Source organism: Indicator indicator, chromosome 17, assembly GCF_027791375.1.
Source record: "Indicator indicator isolate 239-I01 chromosome 17, UM_Iind_1.1, whole genome shotgun sequence".
In the NCBI taxonomy this organism is placed as follows: Eukaryota; Metazoa; Chordata; class Aves; order Piciformes; family Indicatoridae; genus Indicator; species Indicator indicator.
Genome location: NC_072026.1, coordinates 23,663,733 through 23,691,723, shown reverse-complemented (window position 1 = coordinate 23,691,723; position 27,991 = coordinate 23,663,733). Strand labels below are relative to the sequence as shown.

Here is a 27,991-nt window from a genome sequence, read left to right as displayed (position 1 = left end):
ATGGTTTAGAGCATTAACTGAATATTTTCTGTACACAGCCAATATTTCTTTCCTAAACAGCATTGTTCTCCAGGAAAGCAAACAGAATTGATTGAGTTCTAACAGGTAAAGCGTTAGAAACTCCAATATACAGTCATTGAGTCCCTCAAGACATCAAGGGAATGCATAAGAAGACAAATGACACACGTTAAATCTTTGTTTTAAAAATACAGGTGTAAAAAAGAAAAAAAAGGCTACAGAAACTCAGGTTACAAATGAACTGGTTTTGCAATACCAATCACAGAAGAACTGTAGCAGTTTATATGTCAAATCAAGTGTATTTTGCTTGTTTCCTTCCTTCTGATCCAGGAGTTTTTGTTGGGAGTTCAGAGTGAAACAAGTCAAAACCCTAAACAAACACTAAGGTGATGCGGTAGCAACAGACGAACAGGTGGACTAGATTCAGCTTTTTTGGTTTTATTTAAGTCTGAGAATGTGCTTTAACAGACCAATTGAAGAAGCTAGTAGCCATTAGAACTGACAAGGTGTTCTGAAAGCAGTCAGAGGACTGTGGTTTGGTATAGCCTAGATCTGATTTTTCTCTAAAGTAACATCAAACTCTAGCAAGTAGAATTCCATGATGTGACTGTTGACTTCACAGAAATAAGAAAAAAAAAAACCCAATAATCACTAAACCAATAAGGATGGTAAGGAAGGTTTCTCATATAGTGGTCATAAGATGAAAAAAATAAATACCAATCTAGCAAAAAAAAAAAGGTTGTTTCCTCATTCTTCTTACAGAATATGGGACCTTTATGCATATTCTGGACAAAACATGAAGTGTTCCACCCAACACAGAACACTTGAGGTATGGACGTCAGGTATGGTGGCTAAATTCCATAGTGAGTTAAGAGTTGTTACTCTCTGAAGTAAGAGATTGGGCTGCAGAGTTTTTTATCTGCAGTGTTTTAAATCACACTGAGTGAAGGGTCCTTTGCAAATGAGGGACACAGAAAGAGGTGGGGTGGTTGGGGAAAGAACGAACTACAGCCCTTTGGCATGAGTTCTAAAGCTCACACAGCTCAGAACCACCAGCTGCTCGAGTGAACCTGCCGTGAACAACGCTGGGCGGAAGGAGCAATCCCAACAGGAACAACCTGAAATGTTCAAGCAGTGCCTCGCCGCACACTGAGTCCTTTTTCTACTGTGTGCTTCCCAAGCAAAACCAGACAGCGGCTCCCTCATGTGCAGCCTCCAAAACTTGGGGATGAAGCAAATGCAAAATTCACAAAAGTACCAGCTTGGTGCCACCACAAACTTGTCCGTGTTGGGAATTCAACTAGATAAGACCTTCCCTCGTTGCGTTAATCCACTAAACCACTTAACACATTCCAAATCTTAAGGTTTTTGTTGTTTTGTTTTTATTTATTCAGTCCAGAAATATAGATCTTACTTCATTTCAATGTCTGCCTTAACTTTTGACACTGTACATATTACATATCATTTATATAAGGTTCCTTTTTTTTTTTTAGTTTCTTTTTGTTTCCTTTTTTTGTTTCTTTTTGTTGTTGTTTTGTTTTTGTTTCCAGACACTGCAGACTACAAACTACATAATATTGACATGTAAAAACTCTGCCACTTACTGAAGGCTCACACACATGAACGTTTCAGGCAGTTCAATGAAATTTCTAACAGAGCTGGGTAGTAAAAAGTTACTGACCCTTTTCTGAGTTTAGAAAACAGTTTAAAAGAATTAGTAGTTATGATGTCTTAGCCATTCCCAGTTCTATAACTCTGTCCCTTGAACCTGTTTAAAAAATGATGAAAACAATAGTAAATGGAAAATCAGAAAGAAAAGCATTCAGCAGCTCTGACATTACATCTACATTTAGCCACAAAAACGAGGCCCTCCCTTCCTAGACTGTGACAGGAGTTTAACTGGAGTTAAAAACCAAACCAAACCAAACCCAACCCAACACATCTCCCCATTTTCTCCTACAGTATGCCAATCAAACAGTATTTATCTGCAGACACTAGATTTAAATACTTCACTGCAATTAACTACATGAAATGTATATTGCATGTCAGGCTGGGTAACATCTGTCAGGAGTAACTTCCATACCTAGTTTCCATTGAGCTGCTGCTGAGGAATGTCATTGTGGTCAGTGCCTGATTTGCCACGGCTTTTACTCTCTCTTTCTTCATCCTCTTCATCTCTTTCATCGTTTCCACTATGGTTTTTACAATAGAGTCTAGCACAAGAAGAGAAACAGTGAGGAGTTTTACTGAGGTTATCAAAACAAGACTTTCCTCTCAACTAGTCTGGAGATGTGCTACAAGTCGATTGTAAACTCTTTCAACTCATTCCTGGTTTTCAGGCAAGCATCAGTTACACTGAGAAAGAAAACAAGCTTGAAGATCAGCCGACAAAACCGATCAGCTCTGGTTTTCATGAGCTGCTACTCTGCTGCTCAGAGAATGCCCTCTTGTGGGCACAACCATGCTGGCAACTCAACTGCAGCCCAGTCCCCAACACCAGCAGTTCAGCCAGTACCCAAAGTTCTGGGCTCCAAAAAAAAAAAAAAAAAAAAATTCCCCAAATAAGCTACAAAAGATATGAACATGGAAGAATCATGACACAGATTAGCCAGGGTTTCCTCAAGACAAATTAATTGAGGAGGAAATAGTTAAGTCAATGAATCATCTCCTTTCTCATACTACAATAACTAAGCTAGCAGAACAAGTGAATTATGTTGCACAACCAACAAATACTTAACCCCCCACCATTATGAAATGAAATAACATTCTCCTTTTTAATAACATACTTGACTGGCCAAGTTAGGCATTAAAAATGCCAGGAAATATCTTCACTTTCTCATTAGAAATTCAAGAATTAGGTAGGTCCTTACTTATAAATTCCTCGTGACATATTCTCAATGTATTTAGCTTTGTCTTCTACTCCACAGTGGTAATGGTATGTTTTTATGCAGGCTTTAATTTCACACCCAATAGTAGCACCAGGCTGGCTGCAAAGTGTGCATTTCTGTGCAGGAGAAAGAAGAGAATGGCACTGTTCAGCCTCTCAGGCTCTTGGCACTCAGGTTAGCGTTCATCATGTTTACGGCTACTGTTTTTGAGCAGAGTAATTTCTCTGGCAGATCATCCTTCTAGTGAAAAGGTACTCAAAGATCATTGTAAAATAGGATCTGTACAATCCTAACCTACTAAAATGTGAACTCTGGGATTTACAGAATCACAGAATTGTCAGGGTTGGAAGGGACCCCAAAGATCATCCAGTTCCAACCACCCTTCCATGGGCAGGGACACCTCACACTACATCAGGTTGCTCAGAGCCACATCCAGCCTGATCTTAAAAACCTCCAGGGATGAGGCTTCCACCACCTCCCTGGGCAACCTGTTCCAGTGTCTCACCACCCTCATCGGGAAGAACTTCTCCCTAACATCCAATCCGAATCTACCCATTTCTAGTTTTGCTCCATCCCCTCTGAGTCCTATCCCTACCTGACACCCTCAAAAGTCCCTCCCCAGCTTTCTTGTAGCTCCCTTCAGATACTGGAAGGCCACAAGAAGGTCTCCTCGGAGCCTTCTCTTCTCCAAACAGAACAATCCCAACTCTCTCAGCCTGGCCATTGCATTGAAAATGACTACATGATTGCACCTATTGTTGCATTTCCAAGATCATTTCATTGCCACTGAAGTTAGTGTGTTAATATATGAATAATCTTCAATCACACAACCACAGAATGGTAGGGGCTGGTAGGCACCTCCAGAGATCATCCAGTCCAACCGCCCTGCCAAAGCAGGGTCAGCCTAGAGCAGGTCATACAGGGACATGTCCAGGTTGGCTTTGAAAGTCTCTAGAGAAGGAGACCACAACATCTCTGGGCAGTCTGCTCCAGGGCTCTGTCACCCTCAGACTGAGGTGGAACTTCACGTGTTCTGGCTTATATCCATTTTTTTCTTGTCCTATTGCCAGGTGCCACTGAAAAGTCTGGCACCTTCCTTTTGACACTCACACCTCAGATATTTATAGATATCAGTAAGATCCACTCTCAGCCTTCTCTTCTCCAGACTAAACAGTCCCACTTCTCTCAGTATTGTTTTTTTTTCAAGGAACAACAGAGTTAGGAGTTGTTTTGTTCCTGCCCTCTCCTCTGTTTTAAAACCATCCTGAATTGTAGCAAAAACACAATGTGACATTTTACCAACATCCAACATCTCAGCTATGAGAAGCCCAACACAAGAGAAACGTAGACCTGCTGGAGGAAGATGATCAGAGAACTGGAGCACCTCTCTTACGGGGACAGGCTGAGAGAATTGGGGCTGTTCAGCCTGGATAAGAAAAAGGCTCCAAGGAGACCTTATAGTGTCATTTCAATGTCTGAAGGGCACCTCAGGAAAGCTGTGCAGGGACTGTTTAGAAGGGCTTGTAGTGTCAGGACAAGGGGCAATGGTTTGAAACTGAAGCAGGGCAGATTTAGGTTGAACACTATGAAGTTCTTCACAGTGAGAGCAGTGAAATACTGGAACAGGTTGCCCAGGGAGGTGGTTGAGGCCCCATCCCTGAAAACATTCAAGGTCAGACTTACGTAGCCCTGGGCAGCCTGATCTAGTTGGAGGTGCCCCTCCTGACTGCAGCTGGGTTGAACAAGATGACCTTTGAGGGTCTCTTCCAACCCAATGCAGTCTGTGAATCTCCTCTGAAACCTTAAAACATTTTCATACTAAAGCACCAAACCAGTCTGAAACACTTCACTGCAGGAACACTTTCAAAGGTTTTTTGTAGTTTCACACAAGTGTGCTTTTAGCAACACAGGATCCAAAGCTGCTACTCTCCTAGCTACAGGAAGGCTAATAACAATTTACTATGTACACTGACATACTATGTACATAACAATTTACCATGTACCCCAAATATGCCCAACCACCACTCACTTTTAGAGTGACTGCTATATGGCTACCTGTTCCCTAGAGCATCAATACACTCACAGTTTGTGTTTAGAAACAGATGGGAAAGATTGTTTCACAAAAGGGAGGAGCTAGAGCTATATATACACCTTAGCAGAAGCAGATACATACCATTCTTTTACCTCTCTTGATTTCCTGAAGTACAGTTTTAATATCAAAATCACCAAACTCTGCCCTTGAAGTTGTTGTTAGCTGGACAGTGCCAGAAGAGAACAACTGTAAAAGAAGCAAGGCAAAAGAATTTCAGATTACCAACAGCATTAGAGTATCTGAGATAAGCAAAAGAATTGCAGATCACCAACAGCATTAGAGTATCTGAGATAAGTTCACACTCCACAGACTACTTGGACTCCTGATTCATTTTGAGGTACAACAGGAACAACTGAGGTTTGTTATTCTAAGTTCTGCTTTATTCACAGAAGGAGTTATCTGAAAGCAGCACTGTCTGCTCCTGTTCAGCTCCTGAAATGAGCAGATACTTTTCAGGCTGGCAGGTCCACAAATGTGACCACCTAAAGGCATGGGTTTTCTAGAACTGCCATGTCCCATTCTACTTGAGTCACTGAATCCACTGGTCAGAAAATTCATCAAGCTCAGGGATTCTTCCCAGATTTTTATCTGTCTGAGGAGTAAATGTATTTTATTTTTGGAGTGGATGGTTGTACCTAAAACTGTTTTCTGTTTGCTTTCTAAATATTGTGTGTGCATTTAGACACTAGGAAGCATTTTTAACAAGCTGAAGAGTCTCCCTGAGTTAATTCCATCTCTTACCACATAGCCAACTTTTATCCATACTGCCTGCAGTGAAAATAAATGAATTGCTCACTTTGCAACACTTCACTGCTTCAAGAGATCATCAGCACACAGACAATACTCCTGCATAATTACATGTGAGGGTACTGTATTAAAGTCTACAATAGCAATTCAGACAACACTCACATAATTAGACTGGTTAACAACAATACTGTTACTCACCATGCACTTATAGTGTGCTGCAGCCTTTTTGGCATTAAATATATGAAGCTTTCCTCTAGCTTCATTTTCTTCTTCACCTGCATGACAGAATCCACATTTAGGTTTTGTATCACTGGGGCTGCTTCTGTGGGGAGACCTGTCTCTCTGAAAGAAAAACATTTTACTAAAATATACTGCTGGGTTACAAATCAGGTTGTCATTAAAAAAAAAAAAAAAAAGCCTGTGGCCACCAGCTGGAGGCTCAGACAAATGCAAGTACTAATCAAAATCATATTTGCAGAGAAGAAAAATATTGCAATTCTGTCTTCTAAGAAGTTTAGCATATTTACTGCTTACATAGGAACTGCTTTCTATTTCATCTGTGCCATGTGAGGACGTAGATCTAGTGTCTTCTGATTGCCCTTTTAAATTTGTTTTTCTTGGCTTTCCCTTACGACCCCTCCTTTTTCCTTTGGGAGGTGAAGGCTCCAACTCATGTTCATTGATACTTTCTTCTAAATCTGCTTTAGAAGTTAGAAAACATCATCAAACAACGTTCTCCAAAACTTCATGCAAAATGAAACAAACAAACAAACAGAAGTCTCAGAACAACAACAACAAGAAACAGACAAGAAAAAACATAACCTGGATTTGCTGTGTTTAGGTCAGAAGTAAAAATAGTAACTGTTCCCCATTTCTTACAAACATGCAACTGCAGGTTCTGAAAACATTCTTTACTTCTTTATCCATATCATACAGCTTTGCATCTTTATAACAGAACATATGAAGATGGTTTAGCACTTCTTTACAACTTTCAGACCCAAGATGTGTCCTCAGACACTGAAAAGAACTCATGGAAACTACACTGAAACCAAAAAATATTTTCAACCATGAAAAAGAAAAAGCTTTTAATCAAAGAAGCATAACTCCAGTGTTAATTGCTCTTGATATTATGGCAGTGTTTCTAAATAACACCTCTCTCCTTGTTTTATTAATTGATGCTTTATGAATTGACTCAAAAGACTTAAGAAAAAAATTCAACCCTTTTGGCTAAAATATTTGGTTTCAAAACAGAAATGCATTTTGCCACCATGAAACAAATCTAGAATTGCATTGTAGTTACAGTATGTTTTTACATCTACAGCTAAAAGCAGCCAGCAGTTTACAGAAAATCATCCACCCTAACAATATCTCAAATAAAATATTTACAGACTATTAAGAATCTAAGAATGTATATTTTTAGTACACAGACTGCACCAGGTTGGAAGGGAGCCTCAAAGGTCATCTTGTCCAACCCCCTGCATTCAGCAGGGAACATCTCCAACTAGATCAGGTTGCCCAGGGCCACATAGAGTCTGATCTTGAATGTGGGCCCCAACCACACCTCTGGGCAACCTCTTCCAGTGTTTCACCACCCTCATTGTGAAGAGCTTCCTCCTGATGCACAGCCTAACTCTCCCCTGCTCCAGTTCCAAACCATTGTCCTTTGTCCTGTTGCCACACACCCTTCTAAACAGTCCCTCCTCAGCCTTCCTGTAGGTCCCTTTCAGATACTGAAATGCAGTTCTAAGGACTCCCTGGAGCCTTCTCTTCTCCAGACTGAACAGTCCCAATCTTGCAGCCTGTCACCAAAGTGGAAGTGCTCCAGCTCCCTGATCACCCCACTGCAGCAGGTCTGTCTCTCTTGTGTTGAGGCCCCCAGAGCTGGACACAGTACTGCAGGTGAGGTCTCACCAGACATGCCAAAGAGGTTTTGACAAGTTCCTTTGAAAATGTCAGCTCAGCTGCTGATCACTTCATAGAACTGCAGCCCAGTATTCTGGCAGACTGTCCTTTTGACTCCTCAAAGCCCTACAGTTAACACAGATCAGTTCTGCAAACTGAAGATTGCTTCCAATATGATCTAGTTAGGTTATAGCTGATATTGAACAACCAGCTTTATTCAGTTGCTAACAACTTCCCTGATTATCAGCTGCCCACAGGAGCATCCTTTAATGTCTAAGACCCACCTCTGCTCAAACTGCAAAGGTATTTCAGCAGACTTGTGTAAAGAAACAATCCAAACCACAACCACCAGCATGAGCCCCAGGAACGGAAGGAAAACCTCAGCAGAAGGTTCAGAACAGCTCCTCTGTACATTAATGGGCCACTTGCCTGCTGTGGTATTATTATTATTACTTCATCATTGCTATGACACTCAGCATCATGGTCTCTGTATCCAGGCAGGATGTCTTGAAATATTTCGAGACCACAAAGACATCTTACTTAGATGTCTTTTTTTTTGTCTGTTATCACATAACAATCAAATCACATTTCTGTCTCGTGATTAACAGCAACCCAGCTGCACAAAAGTTTGAAGTCAAAGACTTGAACAGCCACCAACTTGGAGCAGCAGATAACTGAACTGCTGGCCCCAGGCCTTACACACAGGTATACCTTATTAAGCTTTACTCTGTCACATCTGTCACTAATCCCTCAGAAAGCTACAGCTTCTTGCACATTTATTCATGAAGGACAGAAGACTAATCCAAATGCATCACAACAGGTTACACTGAAACATAATTCCCCCAAAGCTTTACTCTGCTGTGTGCTTAGAAAGAGGCAAAAAATTAAATTAATACAAACCTGCGAATTATTTTGGCTCAAACCAATGGATTATGCAGCTGCACACAGCTATTCCCAAGTTGCTGCTAAATTACATCCATCTATCTGCTACAACATTCCTAAGCTTTTATATAGGAGCTATTCTTTCCTAATTAGATGACAAAAGCAGCATTTATTTTACTCTGAATAAATAAAACCCATGATGACATGGATGATCTAATGAAGTCACACATTATACATTTTCTTCTCAGCATTCGCTACCTCACATTATTTTTCATTTATCACTCCCCAAGCAAGATTATGCACTTTAGACACTGTATCTCTCAGACTGCAGAGAGCAAATCTCATTACAATCTCAAAACCCCACTCAGAAAATAATTTTATCTTGTCCCTCACCACTTGAACTCTCCACCAATGTATTAAAAGAAACCTGTGAATCATTGCCTCTACTTTTAGAATCACAGAATGGTTTCAGGTGGAAAGGATCTTCAAAAGTCATCTAGTCCAACCCACCTGCAGTCAGCAAGGACATCCTCCACTAGATCAGGTTGCTCAGAGCCTTGTTGAGCCTCACCTTGAATATCTCCAGGGATGGGGCCTCAACTGCCTCTCTGGACAACCTGTTCCAGCGTTCCACCACCCTCCTGATGCAGAACTTGTTCCTAACATCCAATCTATACCTACTCTTCTCTAATTTCAAACCATTGCCCCTTGTCCTGTCACTGCAAGCCTTTGGAAACAGTCCCTCTGCAGCCACCTTGTAGCCCCCTTCAGGTACTGGAAGGCTGCTATTAGGTGTCCCCAGAGTCTCCTCTTCTCCACCTCCCTCAGCCTGTCCTCATAGCAGAGGTCTTCCAGCATCCTGATCATCTTTGTGGCCGTCCTCTGGACCCACTCCATCAGATCCATGTCCAGGCTCCAGAGCTGGACACAGTATCCAAGGTGAGGTCTCAGCAGAGCAGAGAGGCAGGATCCCCTCTCTCCATCTCTGGCCATGCTGCTTTTGATGCAGCCCAGGCTGCCATTGGCCTCCTGGCCTGCAAGTGACCATTGCTTGATCCTGTCCAGCTTCTCACCCACCAGCACTCCCAAGTCCCTTTCTGCAGGGCTGCTCTCAATTTCATCATCCCCCAGCCTGGATTGACACTTACTATTGCCCTGACCCAGGTGCAGGACTTTGCATCTCAGAAAATTTAAAGAACAAGTAGATGGTTATTCTGGAAAAAAACCAAAAAAGTCTTGCCAAAATGTGAGTATTGAATTCATGAGCCTTTAAATAACATCACTAAGGAGTTAAAAACATTCCTTCCCAAAGAATTTCACCCTACTGTACTTGATAAAGCAAAACGCACTTCATTCACTGACATTCCTTACTTTTGCAGTCCATTCTGTATTGCTTTCCACATCTTAGTCCACCCATATTCTCCAAACAACATTAAAGCACACCCTGAATTCTCTACAGTCACACTTTCAAAAGTGGGAGTGAACCACAACTGCTTAAAAACCAGGCACACATTAGGCAAAGCAACTTTTTTATAACAACTACCACAGCCTCCTTATAAAATAAGTTCTTAACTGCTATTTGATTTAGTCAACAATTATTAGAATATTTAAGATGTAAGAAGTAAAAATGCTGGGTTTGGAAAAGATGGTTTCAGTGTCAGGTAAAATACCAAGATTTCACAGGTTTCCCCAAAGGAGAAGTCCTTTTCTGTGCTCAAAACTAGTACTTTCAAAACAGTTCAGCTCCTTGAACTTCAGGTGCTATGTGACCCCTTCATTAAAATAAAGTTCCTTGCAGATTTAGGTCTCCTGTACAAGTGACATGGACCTACACATTAATACCACTGGGAAGTGAGGATCTGCTCTGCCACATCTAACTGCAAGACTGATATCTCAAAACATTAAAGTTGCTCTCATTTTTAACAGCACTAACAGCACAAGAAGAAAGAGGTTGTAACCAGCTTTAAAATACTCCTGCCTTGGATGGTCTTTATTGTTTAATAGACAATTTGGTTTGTGCCCTACCCCTCCCCTCAAGCCCACTGCCAGCTTACCCTGTTTCCCTGGCATCTGATGGTTGGGTGTTTCCAACTTCTCATGTCAGCTTGAACTAAGGAAAACACAAAAAGTTGTTCAACTCCTCCCTGACCAGATGAAGTTTTATCATGGATATCACTCACACTCTGAATGCCCTGAGATTCCCTAGATGTTCTTCAGCTGCCCCCCATCCCATAGCCCATTACTGCATTGCTTTTTTTTAAATCATCACATTATTCTCAACCTAACTGTATCTAGTCTTGAAAGGAGGTGTCCCTAAGTGCTGTATCTGAAAACATAAACTTAGTATGCAACATGGTCTGAGCAGGAGGGGTGAGGGTAGAAATCAAGAGGAAAACATTCTACATTTTAAAAAGCATCTAAGAACACTATATTGTAAATTCTGATGAGCTAAAAGATGAGCAGCAACAAGCCCCAAATCTGAATTTTAGAAACCCATAAGCACTACAAAGTACCACAAAAGGAGGACTAGCAAAATGCTGTATTACATAAACTGTTAACAGGGGAGACTCAGCTTCAGAGAGAAATCTAAACATTCTCCTTTGATCATGATGAGAAGGAAAAAGGATCAAGATGTTTTGCTGTTTAAAAGAAGGCTTGGCAGAGAAAGAGATTGAGGTATCACTGATCTATTCTGTATCATGCCAGCTGGAAATATACATGGAATCACCCTTTCCCAAAACCTAGAGTAAAGCAAAGTAATAAAAGAACTATGTGATTTAAAGGTTTGGAAAGAACAAATAAAAAGAGGATGTGTATGACAAAAGCTAATACTTCTCTCTGGATCCACCTCTTACATTACCTTAAACAATAGGCTGAGCCAGAAGCAAAGGGGGCTAAGTCTGTGTGAGGAAAATAATAAACAAAACTGACTGGCAATAATCTATTTGCAAGTAGGACTGTACATAAAAAAGAAGCCAAAATGCATAATGAAGAAATGGCTTTGACATGCTGTTATGTAAATCTGCAATCACACAGATGTATTTCAAGTTCTCCAGCGTATTTGGGATAAAAGAGAAGCACTACAGATTACAAAAGATCAAAATTCATCTTCCTAGGTTTTTCAGAAACAGAATATAACAGAGAAAGAAAAAAAAGCACTTCAGCACGTTAAAGAAAGATGTCCTTAAAATCTGGCTGAAACCAAATAAGCCATGTGGCAAGGTCATTATTTTAAGTTGAAAAGAAATAAAAACCCACCAGAAAACCTTATTATCCCAGCTGTCAATCATAAAAATGTGACTGCATCTATAAGCATTAAAAAGAACCAGAGATTTGCATTAAAGAAAAAAACTAAAATCATAAATCTTGCAAGCAAATATTGAATCAGGTAAACTGATGATGAAATAACAGTAGCTTCTCTCAGCAAATTCTGTGAAATCACCAATCAAAATGATGAATAGAATTTTTGAAGGGAGAAAAGATTAATTAGATGAAACACATCTAAACTGGAGAAAGGAAGAGTTAAGAGGGGAAAAAAATTAAATGCCCCTTAGGTCCCACCACCAATATGTTTTCCCAAAGTACCAAATCAAGGAACTGATGACTCTTGTCCAAAAGCTATTTTTGACTGCATAACATCTATGTTATCAAGTCTTTGAGATTATTTCTTTAATGAAGTACACTTAACATGGAAGATTAATCAAATAGTCCTTATTAAACCATACAACCTAAATGCTTTTTCCACACAATCACTGGCAGAGCCTGAAGGCAGACAATACTCTCAGGTTATCTGCATAATCAGAAAGGGTGTGAAAACTGGCATAGATAAACCTTTTAAGTGTGAGTTAGCTGACCAAGTTTCTATTTGTATAATGCCCTGCCTAGATAGGAAGGAGAATTATAATGTAAACAAACACAGGGCAGCTCCTCAGATAGGACATTCAGTACTTTCTTCCTTTTCCATGAGCTGTGTACTTTTTTCCTTAGGATCCTAACACCATTGTGATGCTTCTGCAAAACACCTCCTCTCACTATGTATAGATTTGGTGCCACGTTCAGAGCAGCATTTTCCAGAAGACAGACAACAAGAAGGCTGAGTTAGCAGAGCCCAGGAAGAATTTGTTGCTATCCACCAGCAGAACTGAAATGACTCCCAACTGCAAGGTTACAGCAGCTTTTCTTTCTGGCTGTATTCATTCATCTGCACAGTGTTAGGCGAGATTCTGCTGTGAACAACGTTACACAAAGTGCAACTATGAACAAATTAAAGAATCCAAAGATTAAGTAATATTTAATTCTTTACTAATTTAAAGAATCCAAAGATGAATCAGGATGTCACCTAACTAGAATGTCAAAGAGTTCAGACAATTCTCCTGCCAGCCCCTAGCTTACACAGTGCTTTGAAAAAGTCCTCGGTCTGCTGTAGATTGCAGCATCTCTAAATAGATTTCACAGAGAAATATTATCCTGACTCAATATACTGAGCAGTATGAGAAGCAGAGATTTCATGTTTGATCTTTAGAATAACATGAAAAGGATGCTGAGACAGGGAATGTCCCTTATTTCCATTGTGGAAACATAATTCCCTGAGGCTTTGAGCAGAGCTACAATAGGAATTATCGACACTTTATTTTCTGACCCCACAGTTCCCAAGCATCTGTTTTAAACATTTACAATAGAGAGTCACATGGCTGTCTTCATTATTCTTTGTTTTACTACTATGTAACATAGAAGAATGAAACTACATTCTTAGCTTAGCTTCTATTAAACAATTCCTGATCAGCTGAATTTGTTTGAAATTCAAACACAGGGGCCAGGGTAGCTCCACCTTCAAGGAACTGAAAGACATCAGATTTTAATTCCTCCCCCCAACAATTATTTCTGGTACATTGGAATAAATTCCAACAAGCAGTTCCAAAACCTTAGTTCAACAATACTCCATTTTTCAAAAAGAATAAATGCAAATTGTATCAAACTGAACAGGAATTCAGCTATTAGTTAGCTGTGACAGTTGGAGAGCACTGGTAGCGATTCCTGTAACCTATTAGGCATTGAAAACAGACTTGCCTAAACTACAAATTAAATTACTACTTGAAGTTCAGGTCAGATTATTTTGTGAAGATTTGTAACAGCAAGACAAAGATCAAAACAGGAAGCTTTCAGTAGCTTGGTCCTCTGAGCAGGTGTCTTCCAATCTGCTGGCCCTATAGCCACAGGGTGAGTGTGAGAGCATCTCACTTTTACTGTGCTTTGTCCAGCTAGTTGTGAACACAGCACAGCAGAATCACTCTAGAAATAAATATACACAAAGGAAACACAGGACAAACACATTTTACCTGCTCTATGTCACCTCAAAGGCTAGGCCATACAGCTCAATTAGATAAACCCAACAAGAGAATCAATTTAAGGGCATGTGATTTTGCTGTCATGTTTTGTCTTTTTATATTTAAAGAAAACAGAAGGTAGTTCAGCAACTCCTGTCAGTTAAAGGAAAATTAACTCTCACCACTCATTAATTTGGTCTTGATGAGTAGAGAGATACTTAGTCTGATGAATTCTTGCACCACTTGAACTTGATTACAGCAATATATGAGAGGTTTTAATTGGGTAATTTTAATTCTAGCACAGGTCCTTCAACTGTATTTCCATGCAGCCTCAAAAACTGTTCCTTAACTGTTACTAAATAGTTAACAGATACTATTTTTAAACTCAAACTTCTAACATTAGCCAGACCTCAGAATTGAACAAGTATGAGACAGCCCCCCCCACACCTCCCCCACGCACTGATTTTATAGTGAAGGGAGAAAAACCCCCAAATCTCACTATTATGTGGGCAGGATTGCCTACAGAAAATAAACTGCTCTGGACTGCACCAAACCAAACACTCCAAAAAACTCTGCCAACATCCATTCACAGAAGTGACATAATAAAAATATTTGGACTGCAACAATTAAATTTGGATACAAAGAACAAAGGATAAAATCCCAGATGTTCTACATTCACTAAGAAAAAAAAAATCACCAGCATCCCAGAGTAGGAGCACTAAGTTTCCATTAAAAAGGATTGGTAAGTCCAGTGTCTTTGTGCACCTGCAGTGAGTGACACAAACACAGATGAGCTTTAACTACTCTGTTCTGAAAACAGTGTTGAGAGCAAGGATTCACAAAAATGAAACAGAAACAAGAGGTGGGGGGGAAACTGCTGTGATGCATCTAGCATCCCTACCTAGCCAATTCAGTCTTCTCTGCAAGTCCTTTCTGGTTTCACACACCACCAGTCTTTCACATTTAAATTCCTCACATTTTCCTCAAGAAACAGGCCAACAAAACACATATATAAAGCTTCATCTTAAAGCTTAATCTCACCATCCAACACCTCCCAGTTACCACTCCACTGAGCAAACTTCAGCACTGAAATACTGAAAAAAAAATCAACCCTTAAAAGCCTCTTCTAAGTCTGAAAACCACCCTGTGTGTTTCTGGCTTCCAGAAGCAATTGGTTTTCACTGCAGCAAAATATCATTGCTATACAAGTCCATAATATATAAATTCTATAATATTCTGTAATCTGTATCTATATAATAGCCTATAATATAGCAATTCTATAATATTCTATTCTATGTAATAGCCTATAATACAGCTATTCTATAATATTCCATATTCTGTGTCTATGTGATAGCCTATAATATACCAACTCTATAATATTCTATATTCTACATCTATATAATAGCCTATAATATACCAATTCCATAATATTCTATTTTCTACTCTACATAATAACCTATAATATAGCAGTTCTATAATTTCCATGAGACAGATGCAATATATATATATTTAGTATCTTTCATTTAAAGGTGGTCTATCACAAAAAAAAAAAAAGTGCCCCACATCCTGGCAATATCAAATCCATAATTGTACAAAATATTCTATGAATACAGTTCCCTAAACTACATGGACGAAAACCAGAACATATTCTTTGGGAAAGAAGAGAACATATTTCTTTGGTAAAGAAGACTAGGTAAGATTTTAGTCAAATATTAAACAAAAACCCACAGAAAACAAAAATATGAAGCACAGCTACACATATTTCTAGAAGTGCAAAGCATCACTAAATATTTCAACCTAAAGTGTGCAAAGTTGAATGTTAAGTAAGATACTGTTGGATTCTCTGAACTCAGGTGTTTCTGACTAATGTTATTTATTCCTCTTTCACCTACCCTCGAATCTAAAAGCCTCATTTAGTGTTTTCATAAACTGCCATTATCAACATTTAGGAAAAAAGCCCCTCTGCCACTAATTTTTGCCCTGTGATCTCATTCAAACATATCCAGATAAAATTTACAACCATCTGCTCTTAGGCAATGATGTTGTCTAATTGGAGACAATGCTTTCTGAAAGCTCTTAAAAGAAAAACAGCAGATCAGATCCTGCAAGGAATTCCAAGTAGAAAAAAGTAATCTATTGGCATTGGGCTGCATGCAGAATTGGAGGCATTTTTCAATAGAAGTCAAACACTGAATAAGAGCTTATGCCGAAATACCAGTGAAAGAGATTCATCTCTCTCTCTGAACTCAAGTATCTTTCATAATCAGTTTCTGCTAAGAAGCAAAACAAACCCCAAAGCAAAGAAATAATGTGCCAAACTGCAAGACAATGCAGCCCTGACCCTGTGGAGAGTTAATGTAACATTGATACTGCTTTTCTTGTTTCAATCTAGTAACAGCAAAATCAGAGAGTGTTTATAACAAAGCATATGACAACAATTGTTTAGAATCCTGGAAAGGTCTGGGTTGGAAGGGACCTCCAAAGATCATCCAGTCCAACCCCCCTGCGGTCAGCAAGGACATCCTCCACTAGATCAGGTTGCTCAGAGCCTTGTTGAGCCTCACCTTGAATATCTCCAGGGATGGGGCCTCAAAAACCTCCCTGGGCAACCTGTTCCAGTGTTTCACCACCCCCCTGGTGCAGAGCTAATATCCCAATATCCAATCTAAATCTCCTCTTCTCTAATTTCAAAACATTGCCCCTTGTCCTATCACTGCAGGCCTTTAGAAACAGTCCCTCTCCATCCTTCTTGTAGCCCCCTTCAGGTACTGGAAGGCTGCTCCAAGGTTTCCCTTGACCCTTCTCTTCTCAAGGCTGAACAATCCCAGCTCCACCAGCCTGTCCTTATAGGGAAGGTGTTCTAGTCCCCTGACCATCTTCATGGCCCTCCTCTGGACCCAATCCATCAGGTCCACGTCCTTCCTGCATTGAGGGCTCTGAAGCTAACTTTAAAGAAATGAATCAGTTTTCATTTGGCATTTTTAACTGCTTTCAATATCTTTCTGAACACTGCAGTAACATCCAAACTGTACCATTAGTATCTACTACTGTATTACCCTAAAAAACCCTCCATTTAGCAGAGACTTTATTAATTGATGAAATTTAAGAAAATCTTCAGTGAAGAGTCACATACTCCTCGTTAGATAAATACAATGACATTTCTGTTCAAAGTGATGCAAAGCATCAACTGACAGCTGTTTGCTTACCCAAATTCAGATAGAGTAGGAACAAGGAAAAGCACCTGCACAAATACACAACTGCACAACTAGTTTGGAATTTTAACCACCACTCGTGTACATTTGCAGCATATCATCCCTCATGCATTTCACAACTCTGCCCTGCAAGATGCACAGCTTTTATGGATAGAACCATATAGGATTTTTTTTTTGTTTTGTTGTTGTTTATCAAAATGACTCAAACAGATCTGTAAGGCAGGTCATTACAATCTTTTTCATTTACTAGTGGTCCTTCTTATTTGAAGAGTTAAACTCTTCTAATAGTTAAAAAAAAGCAGTATTTCAGGAACATTAGCAAAAATCAGCTGTTACCTGACAAAATATTTCAGATGTTAATATTGCGAATATTTAACTGCAAATACAAGCCAGCTTCTTCCCAGAAGGGGATGCATTATTTTTACCCAAACTTTGATTCATAGAATGGTTTGAGTTGGAAGGGACCTTAAAGATCATCCAGTTCCAACCCCCCTGCCGTGGGCAGGGACACCTTCCACTAGCCCAAGTTGCTCAAGGCCTTATCCAACCTGGCCTTGTATACTTCCAGGGAGGGGGCATCGACAACCTGTTGCAGTGTCTCACCACCCTCACTGTCAAGAATTTCCTCCTAATCTCATCTATCCAATCTTTCCAAGAGCCTAAAATTTATCTTTTAGGTTTTCTCCACCAAAACCAAGAATTTTGAGAGAAAATACAGAAATCAGATGTGCTTCCAAACTCATTGTTTCTCAAATTATAATAATTAAAAATAAAAACAAAAAGGTTCTCATTTTTACTGAAAACATTTCTAGCCTCCAGAGAAATTCAATGTAACCAAGTATCTTGCTACAATGGGAAAAATTTATATTGAATAATTTTACCTTCAGAGTTATGCGTAGTTTTCTTGTGTTTTCGACATAAAATCCTATAAACAAAGTAGTTGAAAACTGTCAAGTCAGTCACGATTCACAGATTATTTACTCATCTTTTCAATTTTAAATGCCAGTACATTTTTTTTTGTGCCTTCTCCCCCTTGTAGGACTCACTGATATACAAATCTTGCAGTGAAAATATGCTCTTTTTTTTTCTAGCACATCATTAGCGATCTTTTTGCAATAGTTCTGGTTAGATTCCAAAGTGGGGTGTTGTTTTTTTTTATTATTTATTTTGCTTTGTTGTTGTTGTTTTTTTTTTTTTGTTTTTTTTTTTTTAAACAATGTGAAATATAAAATACAAAAATAAACGTAGGAAAATAAATAATAGTTACATGTAAATGCCTTGTGAGGGTTTCTCTCTTATCTGAGCTTTATCATGCAAAGCACAGTAGTAGTGATATGTCTTGTGACATGTTTTTACATCACAGCCAATGGTTGCTCCAGGGCAATGGCATAAAGAGCACATCTGGAAAGAAAAAAAAGAAAGCACAATTCTTGTTACTGTTGGCTTAGTATTTCTGAGTTTTTAAAAGAATAGAGTTCAAAACAACATGAATTTTAAAATATAGTTAGCTCTCCTTGTGACAAAGTAAGTGAAGATACCCAATTAGCATTACTCTTTCTGCTCTCAGGTGCTTTTCAGAATTTATTTTAAAACCAAGGAGAAATTATTATGCAACAGTCCAATAACCATCATATGCTGATCACCAATTCAGTAGAGTCCTTCATTTCATGTGGCTCCTGGAACTGACACAGCTATTCACCACTCCCAAAGGATAGTCTGCTTGTACCAACCATTTCAGAACTATTAAAATCACAAACTGTACCTGTTTAATTCAGAATGACATTATGAAAAGAACCCCAAAACACTTTTTGGCAATGAAATTTGCAGTCAAAAGTACTGATGACCTCCAAATTTACCTTAGCCTCAGCAGATAACTTTATCTTTTTTTTTCTATATGGTTATTTCTTTAAGGCATTTCCAAAACACTGAATTTAGGGAAATATTTGGTAAATAGAATGATTTTATTTCTATTAGACTAAATTTTCTTCTTCATACTTATATTGTACAAAAGGTTAAATGGAAGCCTATTACAGAATCACAGAATGTTAGGGGTTGGAAGGAACCTCTGGAGATAACATTGAGTCCAATCGCCCTGCTAAAGCAGGATCACCTAGGGCAGCTCACACAGGAATGAATCACGATGGGTTTTGAAAGTCTCCGAAGGAGACTCCACAATCTCTCTGGGCAGCCTGCTCCAGGGCTCTGTCACCCTCACAGTAAAAAAGCTTTTCCTCATGTTGAGGTGGAAGTTCCTGTGTTCCACTTTGTATCCATTGCTCCTTGTCCTATCACTGGGCACCACTGAAAAGAGACCATCACCTTCATCTTGACACCCATTTCCAACTAATAAATTCTTCTCATATTAGACTCATCATTGCTTAGGCTACACCACCATGCTTTTAAATTGTTCACTCTCCTTCTTACACTGTGTTAGGAAGGAAATAATTGACAGCATCACAATATTTTCCTCTATTATTTTTTACTGACATAATATTTCACGCAAAATCTCAGAATTTTGCATTAAGCTTCCCAGTCAAGACAACTGGAGCTTTTTGTTTGCATCCTGCATGTTGTCTATGTCCCTTCTAAAAGGGTATAACCAATTCCAAACCCTTAAGAGTGCAGTGTAGGATATCCTCTACATATATCTTTGTGGAATACACTTTCTTGTTAGTTCTTGTTAGTCTCAAATATGACAAATAAATATACCAAAGTTATGTATCACCATCCTGGCTTTCAATTTTAACAAAGTTAAGAGTAAAAATGTCAAAGCTTTGGATCATCTCCATTTACTCCTCTGCAAGCTCTGAAATGGTACAGAGTTAGAGACTGTTCTCTAGTTGTTACCTAAACTGTATGGGCATTTAGCTCATCATTATACTTTATGGCTAATATATAGGAATGGTGGATTAAAGTTCTTTATAAAAGCCTAAGTTGAAATTATATCCAATCAATTTTAGTCAATACTTCAGTATTTTGAAAGCCAGAAATGAGTAAAAGTAAACTTTATTTTTATATACACCGTGATGTATGAACAAAACATGGTACAGGAATTTTTATAGTGATTTATTGGTCTGTATTTCCTGACAGTAATAAAGTATTTATTCCATTGATAAAAGTCCTGCTGTCTAGAAGGTCAACAGATGAATCCCCAAGGTGTGTGCCTTTGTGGCCAAGAAGGCCAATAGCATCCTGGGATGGATTAGAAGGGCTGTGGTTAGTAGGTTGAGAGAGGTTCTCCTCCCCTTCTACTCTGCCCTGGCAAGACCACATCTGGAATATTGTGTCCAGTTCTGGCCCCTCAGTTCAAGAATGACCTCAGGGAACTGCTTAAAAGAGTCCACTGCATAGCCACAAAGATGCTCAAGGCAGTAGAACATCTCCCTTATGAGGCAAGGCTGAGGGAGCTGGAGCCCTTTAGCTTGGAGGAAGCTGAGGGGTGCCCTCATTCATGCTGATAAAGGGCAGCGTCAAGAGGACAGAGCCAGGCTCTGCTCAGTGATGTCCAATGATAGGACAAGGGGCAGTGGGTGCAAGCTGGAGCAGAGGTGGTTCCACATGAACATAAGGAATAACTTTTTCACTGTGAGGGCGACAGAGCCCTGGAGCAGGCTGCCCAGGGAGGTTGTAGAGTCTCCTTCTCAGGAGACTTTTAAAACCCACCTGGATGTGTTCCTGTGTGACCTGCCCTAAGTGACCCTGCTCTGGCAGGTTGACTGGAGTAGATGATCTTTTGAGGTCCTTTCCAACCCCTAATATTCTGTCATTGTGTATCATGTATATGTGAAGTCTGACAGGCTGCAAAATAGGTAAGCTCTTAAGAAACAACAAAAAAACCCCCTCCCATGCACATACATAATGATATCACTGCCTTGTACTCCCAGATATTTAGACTTCAGAAGTTTTCATGACTGGCCTGTTAAGGTTTAAGCCTACCAACTTCTCAGATAAATATACCACCATCAGAAAGGCTCTATGTGTCAGTCATGATCCCTGCAGTAACAAACAAGTCTCACTTTTCAGTGTGTATCTGGTCAGCAGCAGCACCTCGTGAAGGAAGGCAACTACGTAAAATCTGCTGGCAGACAAATTTAGTCCAAGCTATCAATATAATTACTTAACCCAGTGCACCACGCTGAGATATTTTTTGCTCAGTGTGTTCCCACATAAAAGAACAGGCTAGAACAGAAAGCAGACCTTTGAGAGGGTATCTGGGCTAACTATAAACATTTAGCTTTAAAGGCTTCCTATAAAAGCCAATGGAGGAAGGCAGATTCCTCCAGAGCTGTTGTTCTCTGACAGCTACAGAGATAAGGGACCTCGGTTAAGATCTGAAACAGTCTTGTAAATTTTCTCCAAATAGGAAACATCTCAGGCCTGTGAATCTACCAGGTTAACCAGATCCAGTATTTCTGCAAAAAGCTGAACAAAGTGCCTGCTACATACAGCTAGAGAGCTCCAAGAATATACCAAACCATAGCATCACTGAAAGGAACACCAAAAGATTCAGAAGCAGAAAACCAGAAACCATCAATAATACAAAAAGAAATAACCCTCAAAAAAGATTTTAGACACCCAAGAATCAAAAAAGTTGTTTTTTTTTATGATCTGTAGTCCTATCATGTTCTTTGGAAATTCTTAATCACAATGTGAATGACTTGTGAAAAGTTACTTCTTCATGCTTCAGCTAATTAGAGCAGCAAATAAAGTGCTGGGAAAAAAATATTAAATCATTATTAAATAATTGCACTTCTACAATAATGATTTGAATTACTCTTAGTAGTCCAAGAACTGGTAAATACGTAAGAGAGCTTCACATAAGTTGAAAAATTTTAATGTAAAACAGTGAACTGATTTGCTTGAAATATATTTAGAAGCCTCATTCATTTTCCCCAAGTGGAAAACAAGCAGTTCTAAATTAAATGAAACAAAACCAAAACTAATGAATCACCTTCTTAAGAATTAAAAAAAAAAAAAAAAAAAAAGTCATTACTGCTCAATTCTGATGAATTTGGCAGAGCTGTAATCACTGTTGGACCCACATACCTCACAGACATCTATATTCCTGGAATCATCTATTAAGTCAATATAAAAGGAAGTAATAAAATTAGCTTTGGTAGCTAAAACCAGATTTTGGCAGCAAAACCAAGTACTGGTAAAGGTACAACAATACCCCCATGAAGTCCCTAGAATATGGGATTCTTTCTGAAATCTAACAGAAAATGTTAAATAGGAACTACTGGATTAGAAATAGAAATTTAGCAAATGGTATTGTTTAGGTGCAGCCCATCAGAAAAAAGGGGCATATTCTGTAAATCAATTTGCAGATATGCTTGAAAAAAATACCTATGTGCTACAGCCATCTACAGGGAAAAAAAGGACTGCAAAAATAATAATTCTAGATTTATTTTCTACTAATTCCATGATTAAGATACAAGTCTCAAAATAGTATGTTTACATGAGAGCAGAACTTGACTGAAATAAACTACTGAAATAAACAAACTACTTTTTATCCTTTCCTAAAGACACTTCAGGGGTTGGTTAACTGACATTTAAATTTAACTTCAATAGAAGTATAATCAAGTCCACTAAACTTTTCACTAGACCAGGTTGCTCAAGGCCTCATCCAACCTGGATTTGAACACCTCCAGACCTCCCTGGCCAACCCATTCCAGTGTTTTACTTTTTTTTTTTTTTTTACTTCAACATCTTCTGCAAGTCATCCATTACCTCATTGTTCACACAGAGGTAGCACTTTAAATAAACCCAACAGATACAATAACCTTGAACAACTTCATGGTAAAATTCACAGAAGGGAAGAAAACCTTGCCTTCTATTTTCAAGAGCCAAAAATAAACTTACCAGTTTTGTGCCTCTTTTTATTTCTTTCTGAATATCTTCAATTGAGAATCCACCAAGACTCTCATTATCAGTGTGTGAAGATACCAGTGCAGATGAGAACAGCTAGAATTACAAAAACAGAACTTTTTTTTAAGTTTTAAAGGTATAAGTGATATAGAACATTTAGACACATGAAACCCACAAAGATGTCAAATTACAGCCATTGATCATTTGTGCCAATGCCACAGCTGGGTGATTTTTTCATTTGTTTGCAGTCTTTTTACTAGCCCACGACCTTCCTTTCTTTTTTTCCTGTGGGTTACTTACCATACATTTGTGATGTGCTGCCACCTTCTGGTTTTCTGACATCAATAATTGTCCACATTCATTATCTTTATTAGATCTACAAAAACCACACTTCCTTTGTCTTGAAGAGACTTTTTTCTGTCCAACTGAGCTTGTCATGATTTTAAATGACCTTAGAATGCCACTTCAATCCTCTCAATGCTACAGAAAAAAAAGGTGTGATCAGCAGGTTAACAGCAACAAAAAGGCAATTTAACTTACACTTTTATAAACATAATTTCGGTTGCCTGAAAGTGCCTTGTCCCTCTTCATTCTTTTCTTTATGCTACTTCAATACAGCCAAACAAACATGCACCCAGCAGAGGCAGTTCTTTGCCAGCTTTTGATGAAATTTTATTGCCAAGCAGAGTCAGCTCTTTAGGTAAAAATGTTTGAGTATTAATATAAAACCTTGGGTACCAATATAAAACTTGGGGTATCAATATGAAACCTTGGGGTACCAATATGAAACCTTAGATATCACCACAAAACTTTGGATATCACCACAAAACTTTGGATATCACCACAAAACTTTGGATACTAAATAAAGCTTCAGTGGAAAAGTAGGAATAAGCTGAAAATATCATCAGGGGAAAGTTACTGCAGCTCTTTCATCCCATTCTGATAATTATTACTGCAAAAAGATTTGTAGAAAAGGCAGCACCTGTGCATGCAATAAAATTCATGCTACTGAACTTCTTCAAAAGACAAGCAAGAACCCCCTCAAGAGTCCAGCACAGCATCCAGAAAAGGTTTTGAGCATAAAAGCTCAGAGAGTATCATCAGCAGAGAACTAGCCTCAGATGAGGGTAGAGATGAGAAGATAAAATGTTACCATTTTAGGCACCTCACAGACGCACTGCGGCTAAGTCAAGCAGCATCGGGAACAAAATTTCAGCCCCATCTATGAGCAACACCCTGCCACAGAAACCTTGCAAGACCCACAGTTAATTTAGCAGTACCAAGCATCACAATTTTCAGCAAGCACGTGAGAGCTGCTGTTCTCATCTTAGGAAAGTAAAACTTAAAATTAAACTCGACATGAATCACAAACTTGACTCGAGGTCCGGATTCCCTAACCAGGCAGGAGCAGACACTGTAAGTTCAAAAGTTAAAATACCTAATGAGCCTTAGCTCAGCATTAAGTAGTTGGTGTTCATTTGCTTCTACATCTCTCAAGAAAGAAAATATTGTCCTCTTCAAACAGACTCACAGCTTTTTACTTTGGAGATTTGAGCCTGGCTGTCAGAATTTGCCACAACTGCAACAAAAGCATCCTCCTCAGCCTCTGTCTAGATCAGACTCATCTAAATAAGAAAAGTCCCCACACAGTTTGATATTTCTGATGGGGAAAAAAAAAAGGAAAAAAAAGAATAAATAACATCCAGCAGAGCAGAAATATATCTGGACCATGCTATACCAGTGAACCGCACGAAAACACATGACTGACTGCTGACATTTGCATAGGCAAACCTGTCTGCTTCCAGTGCTCTCCTAATACTAACACCACTCCTATTTCTCTAATTGAAAGCAGAGAAATGTTATTAAGTTTCTGTCAGTATATACTACCGTTGAAAGGCAATCCTGTTACAGTCCCACTCTTCCGTTTTGACAGATTGTCACAGGCTGAGGTTTAACTGTTTGTTCTCTAATGTTCACAAAACTCCTGCATCAAAAGGTGTCCTGTCCTGTATCTGTGGCCTTTGCTTTACCAACAGCTTCATTTGCTTTCTTTTAGAACCGGGAAGCAGTTTAGCAGTCTGTGACTGCAGACTCATAAGAAGAATGCATAGATTTCAGATCTTGCTGATTTGCACAAAAAAATGTGCCAATCTGGATAAACTAGTCACACCCTCTTGCAGTGGCAATAGAGAGTCTTTAAGTGTTAAGCACAAAAGAATTACTATACTGTATTCTTCTAAAGAAAACAAAACAAGACCATTCTGCAGCCCCTCCTGAGTAGAAAGAAGGAATGGATCCTGAGGGATAGATCCAAGGATGTTCAAATGTGTGTGAGTGTTAATTGTTTTATTTTCAAAAAACTTATTTAAAAATATTATTTATTTGGAGACAGGAAAAAAATACAAAGAGAAGTAGGAAATAATAACACAAAGCTTGGTTGCTCTCGGGTCATACTCAATAGCTGAACATAAATGACACAGTGATGGGTTAGAAATATATTAAGAAAATTCAAAATGCAAAAAAAATCTGGGTTTGGTATAAATTATTTGATATACACACAGTCATTTGGATCTACCTGTTTCATTGTGTGTTTGGTTTACATTAGCAATATATTGATGGCAATTAGAGCAGTTCTGAAAAGGAAGATCAGGAATTCCCTTCAAAACACATGGGCAGGTTGTAGTGACTTACAGGAGTAAGAATTGCTGCTCTAAACCCCAGCTATCCTTAAACTTCACAAGCAAAATCCTGGTTTAGAAAATGGAAATAATTTATAGGACACATAAAACTTTATTAAGTGGCTCTCCTCATCTTTCGTTTAGAAGTACTTTCCAAGAAGCAAGATGATAAAGAACCCTCCTCACAGCTTTTATGCCTTCTGGTGCACTAACAGACAGGAGAAGTTTGCATCACTACATCAACAGGAGAACCTGACATACCCTAACCTCTTCAAGTCCTCTTGCAGAATTCAATCTTTCAGGGCTCAGAGTGAAGTGAATTAAAAATAATGCAAATATTTACCTGATGATGCATGGATGTTGATGTTATTAAATGAACAAATAAAGTTAAATTAGCAAATATTGTGTTTTGGAATACTTAATTATAAATAACACTTGAAAAAGTATCTGAAATGCAAACAGAACAAAAAGCAGCAGAGGGGAAACTCAGATTCTTTTTACCACCAGATTAAATGACTCTGAAAGCTCTGAAGATACCTAAAAGTTTTCTTTCTAATCCTCCACTCTCTGCATTTGTGCTTCCTGTGTCAATAGGCATTAACACTATTTATACATTTCTAAAGACTGCATTAAAAAAAAAAACTGAGCATGAGAAATATTTCAGAAGCATTTAATCTGTAGACCTCTCCCTAAATTATGTTTGCTTTCTCACAAATGTGAGAAACCACAAACCAGGGATCACCTTTCTTTGTGACAAAATGCAGTTCTCACCCTGTCCATTTAAAAATATCAATTTCCTGAAAAAGATGATCCAAGGTACACAGCTGTAGCACGGACCCAGAATTCTCAATGCAGTCAAAATTCTTGTTTCAAGTTAAATCACCCAAAAGCAACTAATCCTGTTTGCCAGGGAGCAAACTACGTTTCATTGGAACAAGAAAAATAATGCAAGTTAAAGCCAGCTCAGTATTTTTGTTTTCCATGTTTGAGGAGCTAACAAATGAGTAAGACTTATAAAACAGTGTTCAAAGTATCAGCCTTGTGAGAGAAAGGCACAGACAGGATCAGAGAAAGTGGTGGAGTCACTGACTAGGAGATGATGCAGTAGCTGTACCAAAATGGAACACGTGTTCCACAACACACTGATTATTACACACAGAAATGTTCTCCACAGGCTTGGACTAGAAAAAAAAAAAAAAAAAAGGGAAAGTTAAGTCTACCCCAAAACCACAGAGGAAGAAACTCCTTCAGTGATTCTCCAGTCAAAAATTTGGGCTCATTTAGCCTTCGTGTTTCTTAACATCCACTAAAGGTCTTCACCCTGATGCTGCCTCTAACAGCACCTTGATTTTTATCTTTAAAAATAGCACATTTTGGCGAACTCATACATCTCATACCCTGATCTGCTAAGCTCCAGGCAACACAGTTTGTAATGCAGAAGAAAAGCGCAAGTTCAGTGACTCTCAGGCAAAGAAGGATGCTCTCGGTGCATGATGATGTCGTTCAGCACCAAAGAATGGAAAGTAACCTGGATTTTAATTTGTTTATTGCCTGAAATATCTTTCAAGAGCCTGTTTATAGGAGCTAAGGCCTCACTTGTACATCCAACAAAGGGATGGTGACCTCTGTGCTAGACTTTCTCAAGTAAAGTTTGTTTGGCTGTCTTTGCACGATCACAAAATTACTATTTTTTTTTAAAGATGATTTGTCTTTATCCATAAAGTAAATTTGAGATGCTCAAGGAAAACCTACACAAGAAATAGACAAGCTTTGTAAAATTTCATTACAGGTGCTGAAGTGGCCTGGGCTCTCAGGGAAGGAAGGCTACAGAAAATATCTGCCTTAAGTTGTTTTCAAGATGCTGACTAGAGGGACCAGATTCTTTCCTCAAGAAATCTTCAAGTGCTTTCTAGTTTCTAGGGTCAATCATCCATTATTGGGGGCATTATTTTGGAGAAGAGGGGCGAGGAGGGAAGCTGGGGAGAGAGGAGGTATCCTGTTAGGTGTGTAGTTGAGAATCCAAAGTCACAAGTCCCATGGAAATCTTTAACCGAGAGTTATGTTCACAGAGCATCCTACAGCCACTGTTAGTAGGATAAGAACTTATCCATACAACTTCTTTTTAAAAAATAATAATAAAATACATAGAGAGGGCAACGGCGAGGGGACGAAAGGCCCAAACCTCCAACCCCTAAACAATAAGAACGGAGTAGGTAACTAAAAACCCCACAGAAAGAGCCTGCGGAAAGGCAGAGCTGGCAGGCAGCACAGACCGTTCCGCAGGAAAGTTTACATTCTCCCACGGGGAGCGGGAGAGGGGCTGATAGCGGCACCTCTGCGGCTCGCTTCCCCAGGGGGGATCGGTGAGACTACGGTACCA

The 27,991-nt window shown here is 39.0% G+C and overlaps 1 protein-coding gene across 1 annotated transcript; it reads right to left on the bottom strand.

Moving 5' to 3' along the window:
• Positions 1-1,291: 1,291 nt before the first annotated feature.
• PHF6 (PHD finger protein 6) lies at positions 1,292-23,371 on the bottom strand. The gene is made up of 10 exons (XM_054388616.1): positions 23,234-23,371; positions 22,928-23,029; positions 18,333-18,466; positions 17,947-17,990; positions 6,280-6,446; positions 5,944-6,087; positions 5,080-5,184; positions 2,889-3,022; positions 2,102-2,231; positions 1,292-1,786 (listed from the first exon to the last, which is right to left on the bottom strand). Exons 1-9 carry the CDS (start codon positions 23,369-23,371, stop codon positions 2,102-2,104), a joined length of 1,098 nt encoding a protein of 365 aa, XP_054244591.1. The 3' UTR covers positions 1,292-1,786.
• Between the last annotated feature and the right edge of the window lie 4,620 nt (positions 23,372-27,991).